The sequence below is a fragment of the Caretta caretta genome, chromosome 11, assembly GCF_965140235.1.
Source record: "Caretta caretta isolate rCarCar2 chromosome 11, rCarCar1.hap1, whole genome shotgun sequence".
Classification (NCBI taxonomy): Eukaryota; Metazoa; Chordata; order Testudines; family Cheloniidae; genus Caretta; species Caretta caretta.
Window position 1 is genome coordinate 13554507 of NC_134216.1, and position 26367 is coordinate 13580873.

Below are 26367 nucleotides of genomic sequence, written 5' to 3' on the forward strand. Positions count from 1 at the left end.
ATCAGATGTCAAGAATTCTAACATTCATAAACCAGTCGGAGAACACTTCAATCTCTCTGGTCACGCAATCACAGACATGAAGGTCGCTATCTTAAAACAAAAAAACTTCAAATCCAGACTCCAGCGAGAAACTGCTGAATTGGAATTCATTTGCAAATTGGATACTATTAATTTAGGCTTAAATAGAGACTGGGAGTGGCTAAGTCATTATGCAAGGTAGCCTGTTTCCTCTTGTTTTTTCCTACCCCCCCTCCCCCCAGATATTCTGGTTTAACTTGGATTTAAACTTGGAGAGTGGTCAGTTTAGATGAGCTATTACCAGCAGGAGAGTGAGTTTGTGTGTGTATGGGGGTGGGGGGGAAGTGAGAAAACCTGGATCTATGCAGGAAATAGCCCGACTTGATTATGTAAAGAGTTGTCACTTTGGATGGGCTAGCACCAGCAGGAGAGTGAATTTGTGTGGGGGGGTGGAGGGTGAGAAAACCTGGATTTGTGCTGGAAATGGCCCACCTGTTGATCACTTTAGATAAGCTATTACCAGCAGGACAGTGGGGTGGGAGGAGGTATTGTTTCATATTCTCTGTGTGTATATAAAGTCTGCTGCAGTTTCCACGGTACACATCTGATGAAGTGAGCTGTGGCTCACGAAAGCTCATGCTCAAATAAATTGGTTAGTCTCTAAGGTGCCACAAGTACTCCTTTTCTTTTTGCGAATACAGACTAACACGGCTGTTCCTCTGAAACCTGTCATAAAAATACAGGCTCAGAAGAAAAAAAATTAACTAATATTAGCAGGAAATTGAATATGATGATGACAAATCCCATTGAAAAAGCCTTTAGGTATGCAAAGCAGATGTTTTATGAAAAATGAAATAAAAATGATAGGCTATTAGCATGAAAGCTTAGAGGAATTCAAGAGCAACATATTATTCCATCAATTAAGAAAAATCAGCAAAAGCTAGTTACACACCTGAATGAAATATGTGCTGTTTTTGCTGCTTATTATAAAAATCTCTAAACTTGAGATACTCCAAGCTTTGAAGTTATTCAAAAATATCTGGAAGTAGCAGGCTTGCCAAAGATGAGAAAAATTGATTTAAGAAATAACAGAAGAAGACATCCTAGAGGCAGTAGCAAGTATGAAAAGTGGTAAAACTCCAGGACCTGATGGCTTTTTAGCTGAATTTTACAAGGTATTTAAGGAGTTATTAGTGGGTCCTTTGAGAGAGGAATTCCACGACTTGTTGTTAGGGGAGGAACTTCTACAACTTATGAAAGAAGCTACTGTGAAAGTTTTCCCCTAAAGAAGGAAAAGACCTTACCTTGTGCAGTTCCTTTAGGCCCTCTGCTGTATTGTGAAATTAAGATTTTAGCAAAAATACTAACTAGCTGATTGCAGTTTATGCTCTTAGCTTATATAAATCCAGATCAAACTGGATTAATTAAGGATAGACAAATGTCAGACAATTTTCAGAGAGTACTTGGAATCATTCATAATGCCAGATCAAAAAAATCAATTTCTCTTGTTATCACTAGGTGCCTTTGGTAGAATAGAGAGGAACTTCCTATTTCAAGTCCTGTCACATGTGGACTTTGGCCACCAGTTCCTTAAATGCATAACTGCTCTTTACATCAGCCCAAAAGCAGTGGTGCGGATTAATGGGGTTAAATCTCCCCTTTTTGAATTAAACTAAGGGATTAGGCAGTGATGTCCATTGTCTCCTTTACTTTTTGCACCTGCTATGGAGCCTTTTGCACAGAGGACAAGGAATAACTATTCAGTAAAGAAACTTTTCTGTTTTAGAGATCAAAACTCATTTTTATTGGTCCACTCTTCCCTGGTACCAGTACTTTCAAGTCAGGCACTATGTTTCTTATCTTTCTAGAAAATGTGTTTTAAACAGAAAGCTAACCTTAATAAAGTGGTCAATTAGGAAACAAAAAAATAACTAATTTATATCAACCTGTGCAGACAGCTTTCCTAATAGAAAGTTGTCCATATGAGGCCCTCTGGGAAAAGGCACTGGATAGACAAGTTACCCCAGATAAATCGGGTTTGATCTGGAAAAGAGGACTAGCATCCTCAGTGTTCCAGTGGTACCTCACACCAGTCAGGTTAAAAATAAACATATAGACTGAATAGGGATAAATGTTGGAGAAATTGTGGTGAAAGAGGAGATTTTTTGCCTATATGGTGGAAATGTCTAGTCATTAGGGAGTATTGGGCTGCAGTTCATAATCAAATATCACAAATTATTGGATACTTATTACCAAATGATCCTTTGGTAATCCTCCTGGGGCTTCGTAGTGGAAATGGTCACACAAAAGTAAATGAAGAATTAATCTCTCACCTGCTAGTAGCTGCTTGGCTATTAGCAGCCTCTCATTGGAAAAAAATAAAATAGCCCAACCATTGAGGAAAGGTTCAAAAATATGGGAAACTGTGTTGATGGAAAAATTAACACACGAATTCTGTACCCAACAACATACACAGAGGATAGATAGATAGATACTTACATATTTAGTCACCTTTTATTCAGTACTCGGACAAAATACATTCACTTGCAAAAAGCTCAACCCACCTGTCCATTTTTTTTTTAACATTAGCATTTGATAGACATACCTGGTCTGTTAAATATGTGCAGATAGAGATTTTACTCAATTTAATAAAATCATTAGAAATGACATAAGTATTGCAGTGATGCTCACTGTGTAATATGGTAGCACCCTGTGAAATAGAAAGATATGATGTTTATATATTACTGTATATCTCTTTAAACAAAAGCTAACTGTTGTAATTATTGTTTTATTGCTGATGTTTACATGTCAAGAATTTGTAAACTTGTTAAAACTTATTAAATAAATAGTGGGGGGTTTTCTAAAGAAAGAAATTAGGGCCTAGAGTAACATCTGGATTTGGATCAGAACCCCATCAAATTGTGGCTCATCTAGATGAAGACATTTGGTCTTCAGAAAATGAACAGTTGGCATAAGTTATTGATATTGCTAAAGATAGACTTCAGCTCCAAAAACAGAACGCTCTAGCACTTGAGTTCAATGAGAACTTGTGAAATTGCTAGTAGCTGCTTACACATCCTAGCTAGTACAGGGCACCATATCACTTGTCCTTCCTCCTCCCCTACTGTCTCACTCACTGCATTACAATAGGCAGCAGCTGAGTCCTATGACTCCAAATGGGCAATGTTTTAGTTTTAATCTACCTCAGTCATTGTAATGATAGCAGGTGGTTAAACCCAGATTTATGTTACTATATAAATTGTCAGGAGAAACAAGGACATGATAAGGATCAAGCCTCAGACTTTTAACTGGTTTCAGAGGAACAGCCGTGTTAGTCTGTATTCGCAAAAAGAAAAGGAGTACTTGTGGCACCTTAGAGACTAACCAATTTATTTGAGCATGAGCTTTCGTGAGCTACAGCTCACTTCATCAGATGTTTACCGTGGAAACTGCAGCAGACTTTATATACACACAGAGAATATGAAACAATACCTCCTCCCACCCCACTGTCCTGCTGGTAATAGCTTATCTAAAGTGATCAACAGGTGGGCCATTTCCAGCACAAATCCAGGTTTTCTCACCCTCCACCCCCCCACACAAATTCACTCTCCTGCTGGTGCTAGCCCATCCAAAGTGACAACTCTTTACATAATCAAGTCGGGCTATTTCCTGCATAGATCCAGGTTTTCTCACATCCGCCCCACCCCCATACACACACAAACTCACTCTCCTGCTGGTAATAGCTCATCTAAACTGACCACTCTCCAAGTTTAAATCCAAGTTAAACCAGAATATCTGGGGGGAGGGGGGGTAGGAAAAAACAAGAGGAAACAGGCTACCTTGCATAATGACTTAGCCACTCCCAGTCTCTATTTAAGCCTAAATTAATAGTATCCAATTTGCAAATGAATTCCAATTCAGCAGTTTCTCGCTGGAGTCTGGATTTGAAGTTTTTTTGTTTTAAGATAGCGACCTTCATGTCTGTGATTGCGTGACCAGAGAGATTGAAGTGTTCTCCGACTGGTTTATGAATGTTATAATTCTAATTTATAATTTTAACTAGCACAGACATTCGTAATGGGTGTGCTAATTTAACACTTTACTGTCCTGTGATGCTGATTCCCTGCTCAATATACTTTGTAGGATAAGGAGTTCTGAAACCTGCACATGATGGCCTTTGACTTGCTAAACTCTTCATGTAGCAGAAGTATAAAAATCTCACCTGGGCATGAATGCGAAGAGTTCTATAGCAGTTATCTCAGTCGGTTCCTTGATTGCTTACAGGTTTCAGAGTAGCAGCTGTGTTAGTCTGTATCCGCAAAAAGAAAAGGAGTACTTGTGGCACCTTAGAGACTAACACATTTATTTGAGCATAAGCTTTCATGAGCTACAGCTCACTTCATCAGATGCATGCAGTGGAAAATACAGTGGGGAGATTTATATACACAGAGAACATGAAACAGTGGGTGTTACCATACACACTGTAATGAGAGTGATCAGGTAAGGTGAGCTATTACCAGCAGGAGAGCGGGGGAGAAAAAACCTTTTGTAGCGATAATCAAGGTGGGTCATTTCCAGCAGTTGACAAGAACGTGTGAGGAACAGTAGAGGGGAAAATAAACATGGGGAAATAGTTTTACTTTGTGTAATGACCTGTCCACTCCCAGTCTTTATTCAAGCCTAAAGTAATGGTGTCCAGTTTGCAAATGAATTCCAATTCAGCAGTCTCTTGTTGGAGTCTGTTTTTGCAGTTTTTTTGTTGAAGAATTGCAACTTTTAGGTTTGTAGTCGAGTGACCAGAGAGATTGAAGTGTTCTCTGACTGGTTTTTGAATGTTATAATTCCTGACGTCTGATTTGTGTCCATTTATCCTTTTACATAGAGACTGTCTGGTTTGGCCAATGTACATGGCAGAGGGGCATTGCTGGCACATGATGGCATATATCACATTGGTAGATGTGCAGGTGAATGAGCCTCTGATAGTATGGCTGATGTGATTAGGCCCCATGATGGTGTCCCCTGAATAGATATGTGGACACAGTTGGCAACGGGCTTTGTTGCAAGGATAGGTTCCTGGGTTAGTTGTTTTGTTGTCGGAAAACACTTCAGTCTCTTTGGTCACTCGATTACAGACCTAAAAGTGGCAATTCTTCAACAAAAAAAACTTCAAAAACAGACTCCAACGAGAGACTGCTGAATTGGAATTAATTTGCAAACTGGATACAATTAACTTAGGCTTGAATAGAGACTGGGAGTGGATATGTCATTACACAAAGTAAAACGATTTCCCCTTTTTTATTCCGCCCCCCCTCCCCCCCACTGTTCCTCAGACGTTCTTGTCAACTGCTGGAAATGGCCCACCTTGATTATCACTACAAAAGGTTTTTTTTCTCTCCTGCTGGTAATAGCTCACCTTACCTGATCACTTTCGTTACAGTGTGTATGGTAACACCCATTGTTTCATGTTCTCTGTGCATATAAAATCTCCCCACTGTATTTTCCACTGAATGCATCCGATGAAGTGAGCTGTAGCTCACGAAAACTTATGCTCAAATAAATTGGTTAGTCTCTAAGGTGCCACAAGTCCTCCTTGTCTTTTTGCGGATACAGACTAATATGGCCGCTACTCTGAAACCTGTCAAAATAAGATGCTGAGCCTGCAGGCTGAGACTCCTGTTGACAGTCATCTGGGGGCACCATGGCAACCTGCCTGGAGGGTTCCAGAGGAGTTAGGAAAAGTCTGTTGGGAAAGGCAGTTAGACCGTGGGTGCTGGAGCTGGAGGGGAGGAGAGGGCTCAGTGGGGTTGGGGAGGAGAAGGGGCTTGAAGATGGGGAACATGATGAAGATGCTGGTAAGTGACCAGGAAGAAAGGAGAGTCAAAGAAATATTGGGGGGCAAGGGTGCCAGAGTCAGGGTATTTAAGGGAGTAAGGATATTGGAGGGATTACTCCTGAGGAGGGACAGGGAGAAGACATAAACAAATGATCAGAACATCAAATTAACTTCTCTTGGTTATGTTATCCACTTCAGGAAGCTACCTACCCCAAACTGAAACATGCTCCATGTGGGAAAAATAACCAACATGGCCAGGGAATGTGCTGGGATGAATCTTGCAGGGCCAGATTCACCCCAGTGGAATCGTATTGACCTCAGTGGAGTTGTAGCAGGGATTATTTTGTCCCCTCAGTATTTCCCTGGTGATGTGTAGGAAGTCAATAAAATTGCACTGGGTGGTTTGGCCTTGCAAGATTCAACCCAGCTAATGTGAAGGGGGCAGAGTCTTTCAGTATTGTGTTAAATTAAATGTGTAAGTAGTGTAGTATAAATATATATTGAAGTTTTTATTTCTCCTTTCCCCAAAATAAATGCTCCATGATTTTTAATGAAACATTTGTGTGTGTGTGCACATCAGTTTGATCATAGGTTGAATAACAGGAATCGGTTCACATAAACGTTTTTGAACAGTGGTTTGTAGAAGTTCCACTGTATATCAGTGTTATTAATTATTTAGGAATGTGTTTATATTATAGGTGGAGCTGGTAACACAGCTTATTATTAAATTTGTTTGACATTTCCCATTATAAGACTGTGGTTTCATTTGCTTGTAACTTTGCCAATCTTTAACCATTCAGGCAGAAATTTTCCATGATGGATGTCTGTCTCAGGCTGATTTTTGTTTTGTTTTTTTTTGTTTTTTTTGTTTGGAAAATTTCAGCCAAAATGTTGAGCCATTTCCAAGAACAAGGCTAGAGAAAAATACATTGCCTTTTAATGTATTGAATGTTAAGAAGATTATTGTTGTAATGTTAAGAAAATTTAGGTGACCTTTTCTTTGAAAAGCTGTAGCTCTCCCAGGGCTTGGAACAAGGACTTGAAATTTGGCAGGAAAGTGGCCTTCTGTCCTTTTGCCATCCTTGTGAAAATCTGTCCACATTTGGCTAAATTATAAACCTTTGAAAAATCTTAGTTTGCACACGCTCACTAGAGTGTATATTTATATGTATATGTAATATAATGTTTAATTTTTTCCCCTTACTTTTTGTATTATTTCACAGACGTCCAATCCAGTGACCTGTGAGGAAGATTACGATTCAGGTAGGCTTCTTTCTTTTCATGTTACAGAGCAGACTTGAATTTATACCCTTCTTTTTTGAACTGAAATTTCACTTCAGCCAGGGTGGATTTGATTTAAATCATGATTTAAAATTTGTTAAAATTGTTTTTAACTAAAATAGTTAAATGAAATATTAAAAAAAAATTAAATAGACTATGTCAGCCAGGTCAACATGAGAAACTTAAAATATTGGCTTCTGCAGCTAACTCAGTCGTCTTCACCTTCATTTTCCTGTTTGTTCATAATCTGGAAAAGGAAAAACAAGCTTTCCTGCTTTTTCAGGTCCCAAACAATTTCTCAATTTGGAATGAATTAGTCCAAAGTAAGAAAATATTCTTTCTACACCAGCAGAAGAAGCTACTGCTGATAAAAGTGAGATTATCACTTCAACAGTCTCTGAATCCAAGTTCACTGGTGTGACTTTCTTTAAAACATCATCAGCAAACATATATTTCTTGAATGGTTCACCCTTAGTTCTGAAGTTTATTATAGTTGGCATTATGGAGGGATGATTGCTGGATGTCCATGTCATCGCCAACTCCTCTTCTTCAGCAGTTAAGGTTTGACCCTGATACCGAGTATTGAGAATATTTGCAAGAAAATGAGCTGGAGATAGTGCTTGTCCCATTCGATTCTGTAATGCTTGTAATTTAACTCTGTCATTGCATATTTCTCTTTTTAAGATCTCGCTCAGTTCCTTCCAAGTTTCAACAGCGTCTGCAATAAAACAGCTAGTTCCCTGCATTTTGTTCAAGGCTACAGAAATAGGCTTCAGGGTACTCAGCATGTGTTCAACTTTTCTCTTAATCCTAATGTTGGGAACTTTGGCTGTGACAGTGCCATCTGTTTTTTCACAATTTTGTTCACAAACTGTCATCAGATTAAGCCAGTTCTTGATATAGTGCTCAAAACAGTCCACTACTGAGTTCCATCGCACGTCTTGTGGGAGAGTTAGCTTGGTTCCTCCCACTTTTTTCAGAGCAGCTGCTGAAAAGTGGTTGTTTTGCAATTTCAACATTAGCCTTTATTTCTGGACCACTGAAGTCTTTGGCTAGGAGGTGCATCAAATGAGCACTGCAACCGTATGTTATTAGTTTGGGACTCTCTTGTAAATAATTTCTTCTCATCTTGGATACGTTTTCAGCATTGTCTGTGACCAAGCTTTGTACTAGACATTTGCATTTTTTTTCATAGTTTGTTATAGCTTTTACTGCTACTTCTTGTAAGCATTCTGCTGTGTGTGCATTTCCTGATGTATCAGTTCCCTTCTTCTGTTGGCACACAAGCACATACAACAGGATTTTGCTCCACCCATCAAGACTCAGGTTAATAATTTTACCCTCTAGACCTTTTGCACACTGCTCAATTTCTCTTTCACACACTTTATCCAGCAGTTTGCCTGCGACATCTGCTCTGTTGGGTGGACTTTGTCCTGGTCTTAATGGCTGAACCATGTTAATGAAGTGTGGGTTCTCAGTCATATGGAAAGGAGAGTTTGTTGCATAAACAAACCAGGCAATTTTTTTCATCAATTATCTCGTTTTGTAATCTGCTGGTTCTTATCACAAATTTATCTATGGTTGTTTCTGGATGATGAAGATTTATTTTTCTTTTTGCTACAGGTGATATACTGTGGCTATGTGACATACATGATGTAACGATGCTGGTTCTGGTGGGACCCAACTGAGAGTGCCAATTCAGGACAAATTGCTTAAAGCAGGGCAGTTACAGCCCAAGGCTTGGGTTTCTGTGCATACCAAGGCAAACCAAACCAGCCAAACAGAGAAGACTTTGGTTTTACCCCACTGGCTAACCATAAGTCACACAAGGAATTCCCTTAGACACTCCAGTTTCCCAGTATCACCACCAGTGCCACTCGTTATGGGGAAAAAGGTGATGAAAACCAATACCCCAGTAAAAGAAAAGAGGTTCTCCTGATCCCAAAGGACTAAGCCCCAGACCCAGGTCAAGATACAAGTTAGATCTTACCCACAAATCACGCTGTTGCCAATTCTTTAGAATCTAAAATCTAAAGGTTTATTCATAAAACGAAAAAGATATAGATGAGAGCTAGAATTGATTAAATGGAATCAATTACATACAGTAATGGCAAAATTCTTGGTTCAGGCTTGTAGCAGTGATAGAATAAACTGCAGGTTCAAATCAAGTCTCTGGAGTACATCTACAGCTGGGATTGGTCATTCAGTCCTTTGTTTAGAGCTTCCATTTGCAGCAAAGTCCCTCCAGATGCAAGAAGCAGGATTGAAGACAAGATGGAGGAGCTGCAGCAGCCTTTTATAGTCTCTTGTCATGTGGCTTCTCTTTCTTTGTTCCAAAGACAAGCATTCGGGCATATGGCAAGATAAAACCTTAGAGTTCTGTCCATAGGCATGTCCCTGCAAACCTTGCTGAGTGACAAGGTGTATCTGCCTTCTTTCAGTGGGTCAGTTGTATAGCTGATGGTCCTTAATGGGCCATCAAGCGGGCTAGGCAGAGCTGACACCAACTTGTCTGGGGTGTCACCCAGAAGCATAGCACAGAGCTTCTCAAAGCTGGTCCGCCACTTGTTCAGGGAAAGCCCCTGGCGGGCTGGGTCGGTTTGTTTACCTGACGCGTCCGCAGGTTTGCCCAATCGTGGCTCCCACTGGCTGCGGTTCAGCGCTCCAGGCCAATGGGGGCTGTGGGAAGGGCGGCCAGCTCAGCCCGTGCTGCTTCCCGCAGCCCCCATTGGCCTGGAGCCGCGAACCATGGCCAGTGGGAGCCGCGATCAGCCGAACCTGCAGACGTGGCAGGTAAACAAACCAGCCCGGCCCGCCAGGGACTTTCCCTGAGCAAGCAGTGGACCGGCTTTGAGAACCACTGGCATAGCATATGTTTGAAATACAGACAGTATAGAGCCAAAATTCCTAACTTCAACTATAAAAATGATACACACAAACAGATAGCATAATTATAACCAGCAAACCATAACCTTGTCTTAGACACCTTATTTGACCCCCTTTATACAAGATTTGGTGCCTCTACAGGACCTTGGTTGCAACAATGATTTATATGGTCCCAGTTTGTGAATAACATCACACATGATGTGACTGAAACACTATCACTGTCAGATAACTCTGAAATTATAGAAAATTATAGTGATCTTGAAGGTGGATAGTCTTCAGAATCCTGTATGTTGAGGATGGATTCTCCTAAACAAAATAAGTCAATGCAGTTATTTAATTATTATTACCAAATTGCTCATTTAGTATTACTCATTGCATTCACTGACACTCAGTACTACTTTAAAGGTGAAATTGTAAAAGGAAGATCGGCCTGTTTCAGCTATTTATTTTTTGTATCACAACTGCATCTAAAATGATAGTACCATAGAGTAACAACTATATTTTTTGCTCAAACATGAGAATTCAAGAATAGTCCAGAAGGAAGACAGGCAGTCCTTAAGAAAGAAAGTATGAAATAAAAAAGTTTACCAACCTGAAGATCCTGCATGTTCAGACATGTTCCTTTCATCGTCTTCAATGCAGCTTTCCTCCTGAGAAGGAACACTTCTCATGATGTTGTTTCATTTGGGCAACCAGGCCCAGCATTTCTTTGTTGCACTGTTTGCATTTTGCACGCATGCCTGTCTTACCCACAGGTAGAGGAACTTCATTAAAATATTCCCAAACTGGGTCTCTTTTACGGCCTGCTGCTATTATAGGTTTCCCCTTTTAGTGAGAGAATGGTATGGTAGATCTCAACTCAATGTAGGCTACACTCAGAAAGACCTCAAGACTTCTGGAATATGCTGCTCAAACAGTTTCACTTTTGTTTCTACTGCTTGTCCCTCCCTTCTCACATTTATCTCCAGACTTCTTCTTCTTGTCCATATCTATTCCGCCCCCAACAATCTTCTATTCATTGAATTTTTTGAAACTTTGCACTTTTAGAGAGAGGTAAGGGATCGACTCTGTGTACACAAATTTGCAGAGGGACAGTAGGGTTGAAATCTGTTATATCTCACCTCTCTATATTATTTATTTATTTTAAAACATTTTTGCTGTTAACAAGCATGTTATCTCTGGAGACACAAATCCACAGTTTGAGAACTGAAAAACTAAGCATCTCTGATTGTATCTTCTAGACTGAGCACTGAGTCCCATTGGGTAGATAGAAAGATTACCTAAATAATCTATACAGAACCCCTGGAACCCCATAAGATTGCATCCTTACTCCGTGAACTATTGGAACTCATTTACAAAACTTTTCTTAAACTTTACATGAATATATTGTCTCATACTATAGAATTAGAGTTTATAATCCCTATTCCATGATGAGATACCTTTGAGCTATAATGTATCCGATTTAAAAAATTTTTTTTAAATCATTGATTTTTACCCACCCTGACTGCAGCTAAAACAAGTAAAGTTGAAAGCATGCAAATGGTTTAGTTGAAAGCAAACCAAAATGTATGACTTGGATAAGGATGTCAATTTTATGTTTCGTTAGTTTTATGTGGTTTCTTCACACCTTTAAAAGTAGTGTGCTAAAGAAAAGATGTTTTGATGGAAAGCCATTTAAATTCAGTGCACCTTACTAACAATGATAGGCAGAACAGTCTATTTTTAGACTACAACTGTGCAGAGAAATAGGTACTGTAGCTCAGCTGAAAAGTGTGGTAAACTCATGCAAATTGTAAGGATTTACACAAAAAAGTTAACAAGATACCTACTGTATATAGGCGCCGACTTCTACTGATGCCGGTGGGTGCTCGCCACTCCTTTACCCCTGCCCTGACTCCACCCCTGCCCCGCCCCCTCCTGCTCCCATTCCAACCTCTTCCCCAAAGTGCCTGCCCCAACTCCGCCCCATTCCGACTCTTTCCCCAATTCCACGCCTCTTCCCCACCTTCTCCCCTGAGCGTGCCATTTTCCCATTCCTCCCTGCTCCCTCCTAGAGCTTGCTACAGCTGTTTGGCAGCGGCAAGTGCTGGGAAGTAGGCGGAGGAACGGGGACGCAGCGTGCTCGGGGAAGAGGTAGAGACGAGGCAGAGCGGAGGTGAGGGGGGCAGGCAGGGTGGGGAACTTGGCTGCCGGTGGGTGCAGAGCACCCACTCATTTTCCCCTGTGGGTGCTCCGGCCCTGGAGCACCCACAGAGTCGGCACCTATGCTACTGTGTGTAGTTCTATAGAAATCTACCAACACAGAAGAATATATATCTCTGGGGATTAGTAATGGTATAAAGACCTTTGCAGCTCTTCATTGCTAGTTCTATCCAGCATAGGCGCCAACTTCTCCTGGCGCCAGTGGGTGCTTGACCCCCGGCCCCGCCTGGACTCCGCCCCTGCCCCGCCCCCATTCCAACCCTTTCCCCAAAGTCCCTGCCTCAACTCCGCCCCCTCCCTGCCCCTATTGGACTCCTTCTCCAAATCCCTGTCCCGGCCCCGCCTTTTCCCCGCCTCCTCCCCTGAGTGCGCCACGTTCCCGCTCCTCCCCCTCCCTCCCACAGCTTGTTACGTCGCAAAACAGCTGTTTTGCAGCGGCAAGCGCTGGGAGGAGAATTGGGGATGCAGCACGCTCAGGGAAGGAGGCGGACCGGAGGTGGAGGTGAGCTGGGGTAGGGGGCGGGCGGGGAGCTTGGTTGCCAGTGAGTGCAGAGCACCCACCAATTTTTCTCAGTGTGGTCATGCGCAGTGCTGGGAGAGAGCTCTCCCAGTGCTCCTGGTAATCCATCTCCACGAGGGGATTAGTTCCAAGTGCTGGGAGCACGGCTCCCAGTGCTCAGAACCTGTCTACACTAGCGCTTTAATGTGCTCAGTCTTGCTGCTCTCAGGGGGGTGATTTTTCCCACCCCTGAGCAAGCAAGTTAGAGCACTATAAAATGTAAGTGTAGACATACCCTAAGGTAGAGTGGGAGAAGAGAAGACTATGACAAGGGAAAATTACTTACTGATCATTCCTTTTATCATTGCAAGTCAGTTTAAAAAATAATGATTGAAAGCTTTAAAATATGCTGTGCTTTAAAAATGTGTTTGACATTGGATCACTGCATTTCTCTTAATTGTTTTATTATCTAGTATCCAGCATGGAAACTGAGGAGGAAAGCTTAACAATTCCCATCAGTAAAGATGTTTATGAAATCCTTACAAGACGAGAGAGCTGTCTACGTGACCTCATTGAGAAGAAGTTTGGTTGTATATCTCTTCTTAAGAGTATAAGATGTCCTCTTGAAGTATACAGGAAAAGCCTGAAGGAAGGAATTGAGATATCTGTTTGGATGGATGATCTGACAAGACATAACGCTGATGCTTTGGTCAATGCAGCCAATGAACATCTGCAGCATATTGGAGGCCTTGCTCTTGCCCTGGTGAAAGCTGGTGGGCCAGAAATTAAACAAGAGAGTAAACGTTATATTGAGCGCCATGGAACACTCACTACTGGTCAAATAGCGGTAACAGGCGGAGGCAGGCTTTCTTGTAAGAAAATTATCCACACAGTAGGTCCAAGATGGTCTGTATATCAAAGTCAGAGATGTTGTCAAATACTTGAAGCAGCTATTATAAATGTCCTGCATTATGTTAATGCTCCAGAGAATAATATAAAGTCTGTGGCTATCCCTGCAGTGAGCTCAGGAATTTTTGGCTTCCCACTAGATTTATGTGCTCACGTGATTGTAAAGACTATAAAGAATTTTGTGGAGCTAGCTCCATTATTTGGCTGGGTCAAAGAAATCCACTTGGTGAACCTTGCTGAGCCCACAGTTGCAGCAATGAAAATGGCCTGTGAAAAGCTGCTGGGCAGGAGTGACATCAACGCACTTCAGGAGACTCCACCAGCTTCAGCAAATCAGCTTCCAGATTCGATCACAATCAATGGTCTCCACCTACATATCATAAGAGGACAAATTGAAGATCAGAAAGTAAGTCATCACAGTGGACCCTGAGGACCCTGATCTTGTAAAGTGCTGAGTGTGGAGTTGCATCCCAGCACCTTGCAGGATTGGATCCTAAGAGATTAGAGGGCATGTTGTATTGATCCAATATATATGCATCTTGCCCTCTTGTCTTTAGTCACCCAACGTTAGAATCGGTGGACCAATACAATATATACCCAGGTGTCTTCTTATAATATGTCTTTTGAGTTTGAAAAGTTTTCTTTCTGAGTGAGCCCTGCTAGGAGAGGATAGAAGACAGCAACAGATAGAATAAAGTTATTGACTGTCCTGACTCTGTTAACATTTACTTTTTTTATGTAATATTTTAATAGTTAACATTTTTTCATGTATCCCCAAGAAGTTTACTCTCCTAGTTCCTATCATGACCTGCTTTTTTTTTTTTCCCCCTGGAATGGGACGAATGCTCCTCTGAAGACGTCTATACTACTGGCTAAATTGGCACTGCTGCGATTGGTGCAGCAGTGTTGATTTGGCTGGTCTGGTGAAGACCTGCTAAGTTGATTGGAGAGCATTCTACAAAACATCGAAAGAAGCATGTAGTGTAGACGTCCCTTAAAAGGTGAAGTTTCTGGGTGGATGGAGTTTTTATAAGAAAAATTCCACCAGCTGCACAGGTACATTTGAAGTGGGGATCTGACTGCAGTGCAGGTAGAATAGCCCTTCACCTGAAGTGAAATATACTGAAAGCTTGTGTTGTTTTCTTCCAGACTGCAATTATTGTTAATTCTGTGGTCATAAATGATGATCTGTCAAGAGGAAACATTTCAAGAGCAATTCTGCAAAAAGCAGGCTCATCTCTTCAGCAAGAATTTCTGTTTGAGTTACAAAAACTTCCTCCATCTTGTGAGAAATTCATATTGACAAAAGGATACAATCTGGCCTGCAAGTCTGTGCTCCACGTAGTATGGTCATCACAAAACAGCAGTGATTCACGCAAGGTGATGTTCTGTTAGAGAAGATTTTCACTCCTCTTCTTAATGTCAAAAAGTAAAATAAGGTGTAAAACTCTCCTTTTTTTTCTGCAGGTACTAAAAACTGCAATGTCAAGATGTTTGCTTAAGATTCAGGAGTATCCATTTCCTTCAATTTCCTTCCCAGTAATTGGATCTGGAGTATTACGTTTGCCAAAGGATGAAGTGGCAAATATTATGATTGACGAAGTTTTAAGCTTTGCAAAGGAACATCCTGGAAGGAAGTTAGATGTGTATTTTGTGATCCATCCAAATAACAGTTTTGTCTACAAGGTAAGGTATTTAGTGTTAACTATAAGTAGAAGAACTCACAATAATCATGAAGAAAGTTTCCTTGAATTTCTACAAGCTAAAGTACTTTACATACCAAACTATATGTAACATTTGTAACAATAGATAGCAAGCCTCTGGTGTGTCTTGTGAAGAAACCCAGAGGAAGATCAAACCTGGTGAGGTTGGACTGGGAATTTGATTGACATCCTTCCCTGAAAGAGACAATAAATGGCATCCTGGCAGGGGATAGGAATCAGCCTATGTAAGAAACAGATCCCCCAGGAATATGAATTCTAGTCTAGCGTGGCAGGGTGCTATCCCCTCTTTTGCCCAGTTGCCAGCTTGCTTCCTGCTGCATGGCTCTGCGGAAGGGAAAATGTGCAGATGGTGTGTGTCTGCTGGTTCAATTGGCAGGAACTCCAGATAAACTCTGACTGAAATCCACCAGTCCCCTAGGGAACTTACTTAGTTGTCTTCCTATCCATAGCCCCAACAGCATGGCTGTCACTTAGGCCTCCTGCAGTTCTTGGGGCTGGCAGGGAGTATACAATGAAGGTGTTGCTTCCCACTTACTGGGGACTTTCTAAAGTACTTCTGCTGAAGTTATGCCATGGAAAATGCATTTAGCAAATTCTGTCTAATCATCTCCTGTAGCAATGTAGTGTTACAAAGGACTTTGCCTTCTATGGTGGACCAGGCTGTAGGCACATGAGGCCAAATTGTCTGCTGATGATTTCAGTGGAACTGTCCCAGTTTATGTCAGCAGAGAATTTGGCCCAGGTGATTTATACATGGCTGTTTTAGGTATCCATATATTATAAAAATATAATTATAAATTGATGCTGTTCTTGTTGAACCCAAACCTCCGACTGACCTCAGTAGGTGAGGAGTGAGCCTGTATACTGTAGCAAAAGTAATATTCGGCGCAATAGAGTGTGGGCTGGCAAAAAGGTTACATTATGCTCTTGCTTCTGCTCTGAAAGGCTATCATGGAAAATTGAATCATACTCAGGACCAAATTCAGATGTGAAGTGTAATGTATCAGTAACTGGGTGTAAGGGAGTCTGAACATAATTTACATGCTGAAGATCTGGAAAAAGGGGTAGCCACTCCTACCCTCTTGGTCCTTCCTGTTAGTTGCTTTTCCTGATACACCATCTCTTCCATGCCATTGATGTGTAGGTTACATGAATTTTGACTCCTAGAGTCAAATAAATGGACTTATACCAACTCATTGACATGTAACTTACACTACCTTGCGTGTAAACTCTGATATTGCCCCTCAGTTTTAGAAATATTTACAATAAGAATTTCCAAGTTTAATTACAGTGACTTTTACTCCTCTATGCTTTAGATCTATAGTGCAGTTGCTTCATTTTTTTGTCAGTATAATTCAGTGTAAAATCTTATTTTCTAATGTAGTATTAATTTGCAATGTACTTTTCATGGCATTTGAAGATGATTTTTATCATTTTTTCTGTGTGTCAGAACACTGACAAATTACACTTGGTTATCATTTGTCTCCGTGTTTTCTTGGACCACATGCTCACACTGCCAGTTGTTTCACTAATATGCCAAAAGCTGTCCTCGCCACAGGCCTTGAAGGCTAAAAACCAACATGAGTAGTGTATTTTCACTGCTCAGGGAGGTCAGTCTGCAGGAAGCCCAAACCCACTGCACAGAACAGTGCTCCTCAATGGTTTTCCACATGAGACTATGGAGAGGAGCTTTGTGAGTTAGCTAAGGGGATAGTCAGTGCCTCAATGCGCAGCATGGATCCATCAGCATAAAACCGTAAGTAGAAGAAATTGCTTCTGCTCTGGCCCATAAGCTATAATAGTAGCCACAGCCTGGCCACGTGGGTTCCCCACATATTACCTCCACATGGAACTGGAGAGAGTGCCACCCATGCATGCCGTCCATGTCCCTGTACAAAGCCCTGGAACCAGGTTTGGCACAGGAGACCAGCATCAGGCCCTGTGTTTAAGGAGACTGACTAAAACTGCTTTCCCAACAGAAATCTGGAGAGACAGACTCTGTTCGTTTGTGAGTGGTTTAACACATAGCTGGTTGTAAACGGATTCTAAATCTTTCTTTGTCAAGGCTTTCCAAACCAAGTTTGATTCAGCTAAAAGCAAACTGGGAGAAGATGTGAAATGCAACAAAAGTGACGATTTGGGTAAGTAAGGAGCACAAAGGGTGAGTAAAGTTCTGAAAATTATACTCTCATAATAAATATCTGTTGTCTGGGGGTGAAATCATCACACAGGAGCTCTGTGTTTAGTTTTTGACTTGTTTCATTGTTTGTCAGACTGGGTGATAAGAGGTGAAGAAGACAAGACTGGTTTTGATATAATGGGGAAAATGTGTTACCTCTTCTAAAATTGTGTTTTGGAAAACTTGTTTTAGTATTACTATATTTAGACTCCTTTTTACTTACTGGATTCTCATTCATGTAAACAAAAATGTAACTGTTGATCTAACTATTCAACTCTTCAGACTCTTTGCAGTCTTTTGCCCCTTGAAGAACCCATGTCATTGACATTGATGTTATCAAGAGTTAGGGCTGAATACTGATCTTTGGGTTTGCTAGTTCAAAAGCAGGATTTCTTAAATGTGAATACAAACGGGAGGACAGCTGAGCTTTGACAGTTATCAATTATTCTCTCTAATCAATCATCTTCATCCCAGTTCCTTCCATTTCAGGAGCCAGTGGGTATGGTAAATTGTTGACACAGAAAGTTCTAACTACTCTGCTTTGGCACCTTCATTCCAGCTCTTGCAAACAGATATAGAACATGATCAGCACCATCCTTCTGTAGAACATAGGTTTTGTTGTATCAGACTCAGATCCTTGCTGCCTCCAGCAGTGTTTGGGTAGCTGATGCTTCAGAGGAAGGCGACCCTTCTGGCCTCCAATAACTCACCTAGCCATTTGTGCCATGCCTTTTCTGGGGCAAGAGGAGTTCCTTTCTGATCCTGACGCACAAGTTTTAATAAGCTTATGCATTCTGGCTTGAATGGCTACAAGTCTAGTTAGTGACCATGAAATTATCTAGCCAGTCCTTTCCTCAGCCTAGTTAATTGTCACTGATCCAGTGAACAAAAATAAACTTTGACTAGTTCAAATCAAGAGAAAGACCAACAGAACCCTTTAAGTTAGGTATGGTGGGGCTTGATTCAGCCCTTGCGATACCCCAACTCTGAGGGAGGGAGGGAGGGTGCCCCCTGAATGTATCTTTGGGATATGCTATTAGAAACAGATATAATCTAGGCCTGAATTGTGCCCTGTGCTTTGGTTTCTAATGAATCTGAAAGGGCTCCATGTGAAAATCATCATCACTGGTTGATTTGAGAGAAAGCTCTACCAGAGGTCCCCTGCTGAGAGGACATGAACACAACTGTCCCTATTCAGCATGGTGGTGATCAAAGTTGTTTCCTTATTTTTTTCTCAGTTTTCCTTGAACCATGCCCAGAAGTTTGTACATCTGACTTTAACTTTAAAATGATAATTAAGCTTTGGGGGATGTTGGCTGAGTGCATTTTAGCTACTATAAAGTTCCAGAGCTTATTCTATATGTTCAAGTAACAGTAAAACCTGCACTGGCAATAGGCAGTGCCCTGTCTTTAGTTAACACTTCAGAGTTTCCAGTACAGTTTTGTTCAACTTTTCGCCTTGTCCTGTGAGATGCTGAACACCGTCAGTACCAACTGCAATCAGTGGGAGTTGATGGCACAAAGTACTTCATGTGATTGGGCCCTGGTGCCAAAGGGTAAAATTTTAGTTCAAGAGATGAGGATGGCATCATGGGTTAGCATTCCTTCCCTCCTTGTAGGCAGGCGAGTTGTATTTGTTTTGTGCCTCCTACGTTCAAATGATTGCTGGCAGCACTCCAGCCCATTGCCATTTATTTCTATCAATAGACTCTTTATTACAAGCTGAGAATGTTGTCATTTGAAACATATTCTAGCTAGCTAATGCAAAGTGAGTGTGAATGAAACATATTGATTTTAGCAGTGATTTACATTGTACTTAAAAAAAAAAAATCCAGGGAGAACACAGATGTAGTTAAAATGCAAAAAGTACTTCATTTATCCAGAGCCAAACACCAGAAGGGATTTAAAAGGGCTCCTTTGTGAGTAGGTCAGTGTCCTCTCCTTCACTTCCCTGTAGAACTACAGTGTATTCTCTTAACACAAAAACAGTCCTAACTAGAGACTTAAAAGCAAGATTTATGGTTTCAGTCTGTGTAAATATTTAATTTCATCATCTCCAGTGTCTCCTGAAATAGCAGCTTCTGTTTAAACCACACATTAGAGGAATGTGGAAAAACATGAAAATTAAGAACAAGTTTCTAAATGGCTCACAGAAGAGGAACTACCATTTAATTTGACTTCAAAATGTAAAGATATTATACACGTGGGATGAAACTGTATTTATTAATTATTACTAAGGCCAAATCCTGGTCCCACATAAATCAATGAGAGATTTGCCATTGACTTTAATAGGAGTGGAATTAGGCCCTTAAATGGAGATTTTCAAAGGCAGAATTGAAAGTTAATGGGAGTTACATGCCCAACTGCCATTTATATCTTTAAAAATCTACCCCTTAGTGTCTATCGTCATATCCCCATTCTGAATGTACCATAAGGGCAGTAAGGTTTCCTTGTGCTGCAAAATCTCAGGCTGCATACAGAAACTTGTGACAGTACTTGTGAACTTTTCAGTCTACTAGTTGTACTTATATAATCAGTATTTCTTTCAGGGTCACACTCTGACAGACAAACGGAGACAGAGAATAAAAAAACTGGACCGGCCATTGAACTTATTGGAAACCGCTGTGAAGCACTGGAAGCAGCAAAAATATGGATCAAAAACATAATGCAAGTCCAGGAAAGTCACCTTATCGTTATAGAAAACAATCACATTTTTAACCTTAGCAAAAAAGATCATGCAGAACTGTCTCGTCTGCAGCGTTTCGGTGTATCCATATCGGAAGAAGTGGTTGGTGGAAAGGCAAGATTAGAGATTCAAGGTCCTCCTGGTGCTGTAATTGATGCGGTGTTCATGATTGAAAATTTACTGTGTGATGTGCAAGAGAATAATAGAGCCAAACAAGAGGAACTGCTGCTGTCAAAGGGTCAGTGTGGTTAAGTGAATAAAAACAAATATGAAGCGGAGAATATGTATGTGGCTTACCAATATTTAGATGAGCTTGTATTTCAGTTTGTATGTATGATGAATATACAGTAGGGTCTGATTAGTCTGTGTGCTTAGATACTATGGTAATAGGCACTGTGCAAAGCCTTGAAAGACCATGTGTTAGTTTGTTGACTTCAGTTGATTCACTGGGCAAGGTTCCAGTGGGTTGCAGTTTATTTCACTGGGCTAGCCATGCTATTTGAGGCGGACGTGACTGTGCTGCCAATCCTCACTCTGGGAGTTCCGCTAGGAAAGGCAGCCTAACGGCCCAGCCATCTGAGGCTCCCTGGGAGATGTGTTGAATCAGTGCATACCCTTGCTGAACTGGTCCTGCATACTTTGTAGGTTGCTTGCTGCCACTCCCCTCCTGCCAGCACACCTAGTGCTATCAGCGTCCCACAGATAGTTGCTCTGGTCGGAGTGAATCAGACCCTTTGACTTCAATATAGAAATTACTGAAGTCAATTAATTTATTTCAGTGGAGTTACAATAAGAATGAATTTGAAACCTGTACCAAATACTACCTCAAAGGGCAACTTCCTGTCTTTGAAATATCCCCTTTTTCCAGGTCAGTTTTATTTGGCCTGTAGTTAAAAGCCTATTAGGCAACCATTTTTCCTGGTCATTTTGATGGTCATTTAAGATGGGTTCCGTTGTATAAAAGATAGATACACAAATGCAGAGCTATATAATGGAGATGATACATCCTGTGTCTCTTCTGTTTCTGACTTTTCGTTGGTTCCTTTAGTAGAACTTGATTTAACAGGCATAATATATTCAGCAAATTTAAATGGAAGCTGTAACGTCCTTAGCAAAGTTGAATCACTTAAAGAATTTCTAGATCTGGACAGATAGTTATTTTATTTAAATGTACAAGAGTGTAAAAAGGTGCTGTAGTGTCCATATCCAAAGTTCATTGAACTCAGTAGAAGCTTTTTCACTGACTTCAGTGAGCTCTGGATCAAGCTCCAAGTGTCCTTGATGTTTTTTAAAACAGAAATCTTAAAATTAAAACTAATTTAGCAGTAAACTCATGACTTACTGGCAATAACCAGTTGACTCTTATAGCACAAAAGAATGCACAGTATCCCAGCCTCCCTCAACAGACCTCCTAAGTCATCACTGCCCTTATCAAAGGTCTCTGTAAAGGAGGAGCCTTGATTCAGATGACCCAAATAGCTTGCTTCAGAGAATATGTAACACTCTTCTTTGTTAACTAAGCAACCAAAATAAACTATTAACTTCCTCCTCCACTGACTTTGTTGCATTTAGGGTGAGTTTAACAAGCTAAAAGTCTTAAATTATTATTAAATATCCTGCTACTTGTATCCAGGCCAACTGGAAACTGATTATCCTCCAGAAAGACTCCGAGACAAGACAAGAGGTACCAAAATGCGTTACCAGATCTCTCCAGTAGAATCATACTGCCAGGAATTCAAGGACCGAGAAAAAATATTTGAAAAAGCTGGGCTTCGTGTTCTCAAGGTAAAGAGAGTATCCTTGGTAAAATGAATCTTAAGGTATCAGACATTTATAAGAACCTGGATGCAATTAATAAGGATACATTTTTTAAAAAGAACAAGATCAAAATCAGTTGGCTCCTTATAATACTTGAATGAACTTTAGTGAAATTGCAAATGAAACCTAGATTTATTGCTCAATTAAGATGACTGTTTAAAAAAGTTACAGCTGATACATCTTTTTGAGTGAATTAAATCTTCATTTACTGTTTCAGAAGGTACTATATGTTTATTTTATATTTTGCAGCCTCAAGTCCTCAGTTATAGCAAATTCTCAGGGATCAAGGGGTTTATTCTGCTCCTGATGTAGTCAGTAGTAGATTCCAGGCTCTACTTTAATCACAAAGGGAACATGAAGATGTATAGCATATACATAGAGAAATATAAGTCTCTGTAGTAGATATATTCTCTGTGGGGAGGAGGGAGCATTATCTAATGGTATAGCAGGTAACTAGAAGCCAGGACTTTTAGATTCTGTTTCTAGTTCTATCACTGACTCCCTGTATGACCTTGGTCAAGTGCATTGACATCTCTGTCTTATTGGAAGAGAGATTGAAGCAACAGGGACTATTTCATTTAGAGGGGAGATGATGCAGAGGACACATGATAAAGATATACAGAACAATGAATGGTGTAAAGAAGGTAAATCGGACACTTCTATTTACCATCTCATAATACAAGAACAATTAAATTGAAAGGCAGCTACTATAAATCTGATAAAAGAAAATTCTATTTTACACATTGCACAGTTGGCCTGTGGAATTAATTGCCACAATGTATCATTGAGGTCAAGAGCTCAGCAGGATTCAAAATAGGATTGTACAGTGCTATGGATATGAAATCATTCACAGTTCCAGTAGATAAGATTACTTAAACAAATAAACAAACAAACCCCATCCTCTGTGATGCAGAACTGTGCCTGAAAGGCACAATTCAGTCCAAAGACTTTTCTCAGTGTGGACTTGATCTTATGAGAGATTGAATAACTTTAACTCTCACTGAAGTCAGGACCCTCACAGGATACTCTCAGCCCCTGGCTGGATCAGGTCCTAACCACATACGCAACTCTCATTAACATTTATGGTTGTTACTTACATCTGTACAACACAACTCACCCATTAGAAATCACTGGAACAGGGCACAGTGGTGCTCCGATTGACTTCAATGAGAAGCACTGGGGTCATGGTACTTTTTCTCCTGAGCAATTGCACACTTTAGATATATGCAGGCTGTGCTACTGATTAGCTCAAAATGAAAAAAAAAATGCTTGTTAAACTGAAGATTGTAAATTATACTAGTGACAGCGTGTGCTTTCAGTGGTATGGATCTATAACTGTCTGTTTATACTACTCTGTTGTTGTTTATATTACAGATAGAAAAAATACATAATCCTGTTTTATCAGCTGCCTTCCAACGGATTAAAAAATGTGTAGAAGGAAAAACTGTTGGCAAGCAGATATGCCATAGATTGTACCAGCGTGTTCCCGCTCAGTTCTGTAGCTTGGTATGCAGAGCTGGATTTCAGAGAACATACTCCCCTCCACGAGGTAGTTTACTGCTTTCGTCTTTTACAATGCTGTTGAAAGATTGCAGAAACATGCCATTAATAGTGTTTATATAATTCTGCTCCAAACAATAATGTAGCCATTCGACATGTGTCAGTTTGCTAGTATTGCTCCATACAGAAGAGTAAGGACTGGACCAGTGGTTCTCAACCTGCAGCGTGCTTGCGACCCAATCAGTACGCAGCTGTGGCCCATGTGACATCCTCAGGGCCATACAGGTAGCATGAATATTGTATGAATGTGGACCACATAACCCATAGAGAGCTGCATATGCGGTCCACAATGGTAAATAGGTTTAGAATCACTGGACTGGATATTTGAATGTTTAGTATTTTCACTTGGAGTGTGCACTTGGTGATAGGAATATTTTGCTTCTTTAAATAAAACAAATAGTAGTTGATTAGTAAAGTTCAGCTTAGGTCAGAAAAATGGCACCTTCTTACACAAGAGATCTATTTTTTATATGTGTTCAGTCATATCCACTTACCTTCAGAACAATAAGATTTTACTTTACGCTTTTCACTCCTGTTCGTACAGCAGAGCCTATGCAGCTCTGGGAGAATGAGCTGGCTTCCATTCTGGTTTGTGCATCATCAACAGAATTGTTATCACAGATCTAACTGCAGAATCTTTATTACTGATGATGATGTATGAGTTAGAAAGAACCCAGCTTTACTTTCAGATCCCAGCTTGAGTGTGGCACTGACAGAAAAAAAGCCATATCTGATTCTCTATTCCATTACATTGGTTTTACACTAGTGTAAATCCACTGAAGTTGATGGCATTACAGTGGTGGAAGACTACTTAACAGAGTGGAGAATCAGGTCCAGCATCGTTTCACTTGAAAACTGAACAAATTTGATATAAAGCAATTTTATATACATACAAGGATCCATCCAGTGTTTTTGGAATATCATTTAAGAATCCTCTGGAATAAGCTTGGTGCTTTTCAAAATGTACTGTAGAAGAAGATATAGTCTTTGGACTAAGGAGTTTACAGTCTAAATAGACAGTGCGTTTCAGACAAGTGATGTAGAACAGTGGTCTCCAAACTTTTTGGATTGCGCACCCCTAGGGCCAGCTCTAGGGAAGTGCAAAAAAAAAAAGAGGAGGAGAAGAAGAGCTATTGCCGGCGTGCTGCTGAAGAATCGACGGAGCGGGGAGAGCCGAGCTGCCGCCGAAGAATCGACGGAGCGGGGAGAGCCGAGCTGCCGCCGGCGTGCCGCCGAAGAATCAAAGGTCTGGGAGTGCAGCTGCCACCATGCCAGCAGCGCTCCTTCAGTGGTGCTCCTCCTGCCGCGCACCCCCAGGGATGGTCCTGCGCACCCCCTGTGGTGTGCGCACCCCACTTTGGAGACCACTGATGAAGAAGGTGGATTTGTCATAAAGCACAGTGCAGGACTTTGGTGGTGGTGTTTGTTTATTATTTTAGCTCGCATAACAATCCACATAGCTTCTATTCTAGAAATTTTTACAGATGAAGAGAATAAGAATTTAGGCCCCAGTCCTACAAATGATAGTATGCAGCCATCTTCCTGTGTGCTATCAATTGCAGAATCAGGGCTAAGATTGTAAGATCTTCAGAAAGCAGGAGTCATGCCTTTCCGTGTTTCTGTGAAATACGTAAGATGCTTTTGGGTGCTCAGAATAATAAACGACAAAATAGGACAACATCTAAGTCTCATTTTATCTCAAAGCAAAATAAGATTTGGAAAGAATGTGTTTAGATACAGAATATTTTCAACTTTGCCTCTGTCTACTATAACAAACTATTGCTTGTCACACTACACACAGGAATCATAGTTAAATATTATGGGAGAAATTCTTCCCTTGGATACCAACATCCACAATTTCTTCAAGTGACTGCACATGTCCATTCCACTCTTGATATGCGCATGCCTAGCACATGTTTGTTGGAAACTTTTCCCCTCAGCAGTCCTTGTGGAGTGGCTGAAGCGCCCTCTGCCTCTGTGCGCCCTTTCAAGCAGGTCTAAAGAGCAGAGATGCCCCTGATCCCCCTCAGTTCCTTCTTACTGCCTATGATGGTTGCTGAATCTCTTGGTCTTACCTTAGCAAGTTCTTTCAGTATGCCTTTTTTGTGGTAGATAGTTAGTGTTAGTGATTAAGTTTTTTTGTTTAAATGTTATTTTTCAGTTTCCTTGCTTCCAGTTCTGTTTTTGGTACCAAGGAATGCCTCGGTCAAGGGGGTTCAAGCCTTATTTTTCTTGTTCCAAGCAGATGCCTGTGAGTGACCCACACTCCAGTTGTTTAAAGTGCCTGAGTGAATCTCTCATCTCAGATTGCTATCAAATTTGTAGGAACTTCAAACCTAGGACCAAAAAACTTCATTGCGCCATGACCCCCTTCTGACATCAAGAATTACTACACGACTCCAGGAGGAGGGGACAGAAGCCTGAGCCCGTCCAAGCCCCACTGCCATGGGCAGTGAGGGGAGCCCGAGCCCTACCCCTCCGGGTGCGGGGGCCAAAGCTGAAGCCCAAGGGCTTCAGCCTGAGGAGTGGGGCTATAACCTGAGCCCCAACCCACAGCTGAAGCCCTCAGGCTTCGGCCTTGGGCAGTGAGGCCTGGGCTTCAGCCTGGTGCCCCAGAAAGTCTAAGCCAGTCCTGGTGACCCCATTTGAAGTTCCAACCCACAGATTGAGAACCGCAGCCAAAGGACACCAAAAAATCTCACTCATTTTGATAGGAATATGTATTCTACAGCTGGGTTACAACTTAGAATCACCATCCAACAGGCTTTGTTA

At 41.0% G+C, this 26367-nt stretch overlaps 1 protein-coding gene across 3 annotated transcripts in view; it reads left to right on the top strand.

Moving 5' to 3' along the window:
• Positions 1–26367, top strand: part of PARP9 (poly(ADP-ribose) polymerase family member 9) — a 34296-nt gene that overhangs the window by 2661 nt on the left and 5268 nt on the right. For all 3 annotated transcript variants that reach the window (XM_048869119.2, XM_048869120.2, XM_075117759.1), the window contains exons 2-9: positions 7075–7114; positions 13193–14034; positions 14778–15008; positions 15096–15314; positions 17418–17493; positions 20081–20455; positions 21851–22002; positions 23410–23584. In XM_048869119.2, coding sequence (XP_048725076.1) covers positions 13201–14034; positions 14778–15008; positions 15096–15314; positions 17418–17493; positions 20081–20455; positions 21851–22002; positions 23410–23584 — 2062 coding nt within the window. In that variant the 5' untranslated portion in view covers positions 7075–7114; positions 13193–13200. The remainder of the gene's footprint in view (positions 1–7074; positions 7115–13192; positions 14035–14777; positions 15009–15095; positions 15315–17417; positions 17494–20080; positions 20456–21850; positions 22003–23409; positions 23585–26367) is intronic.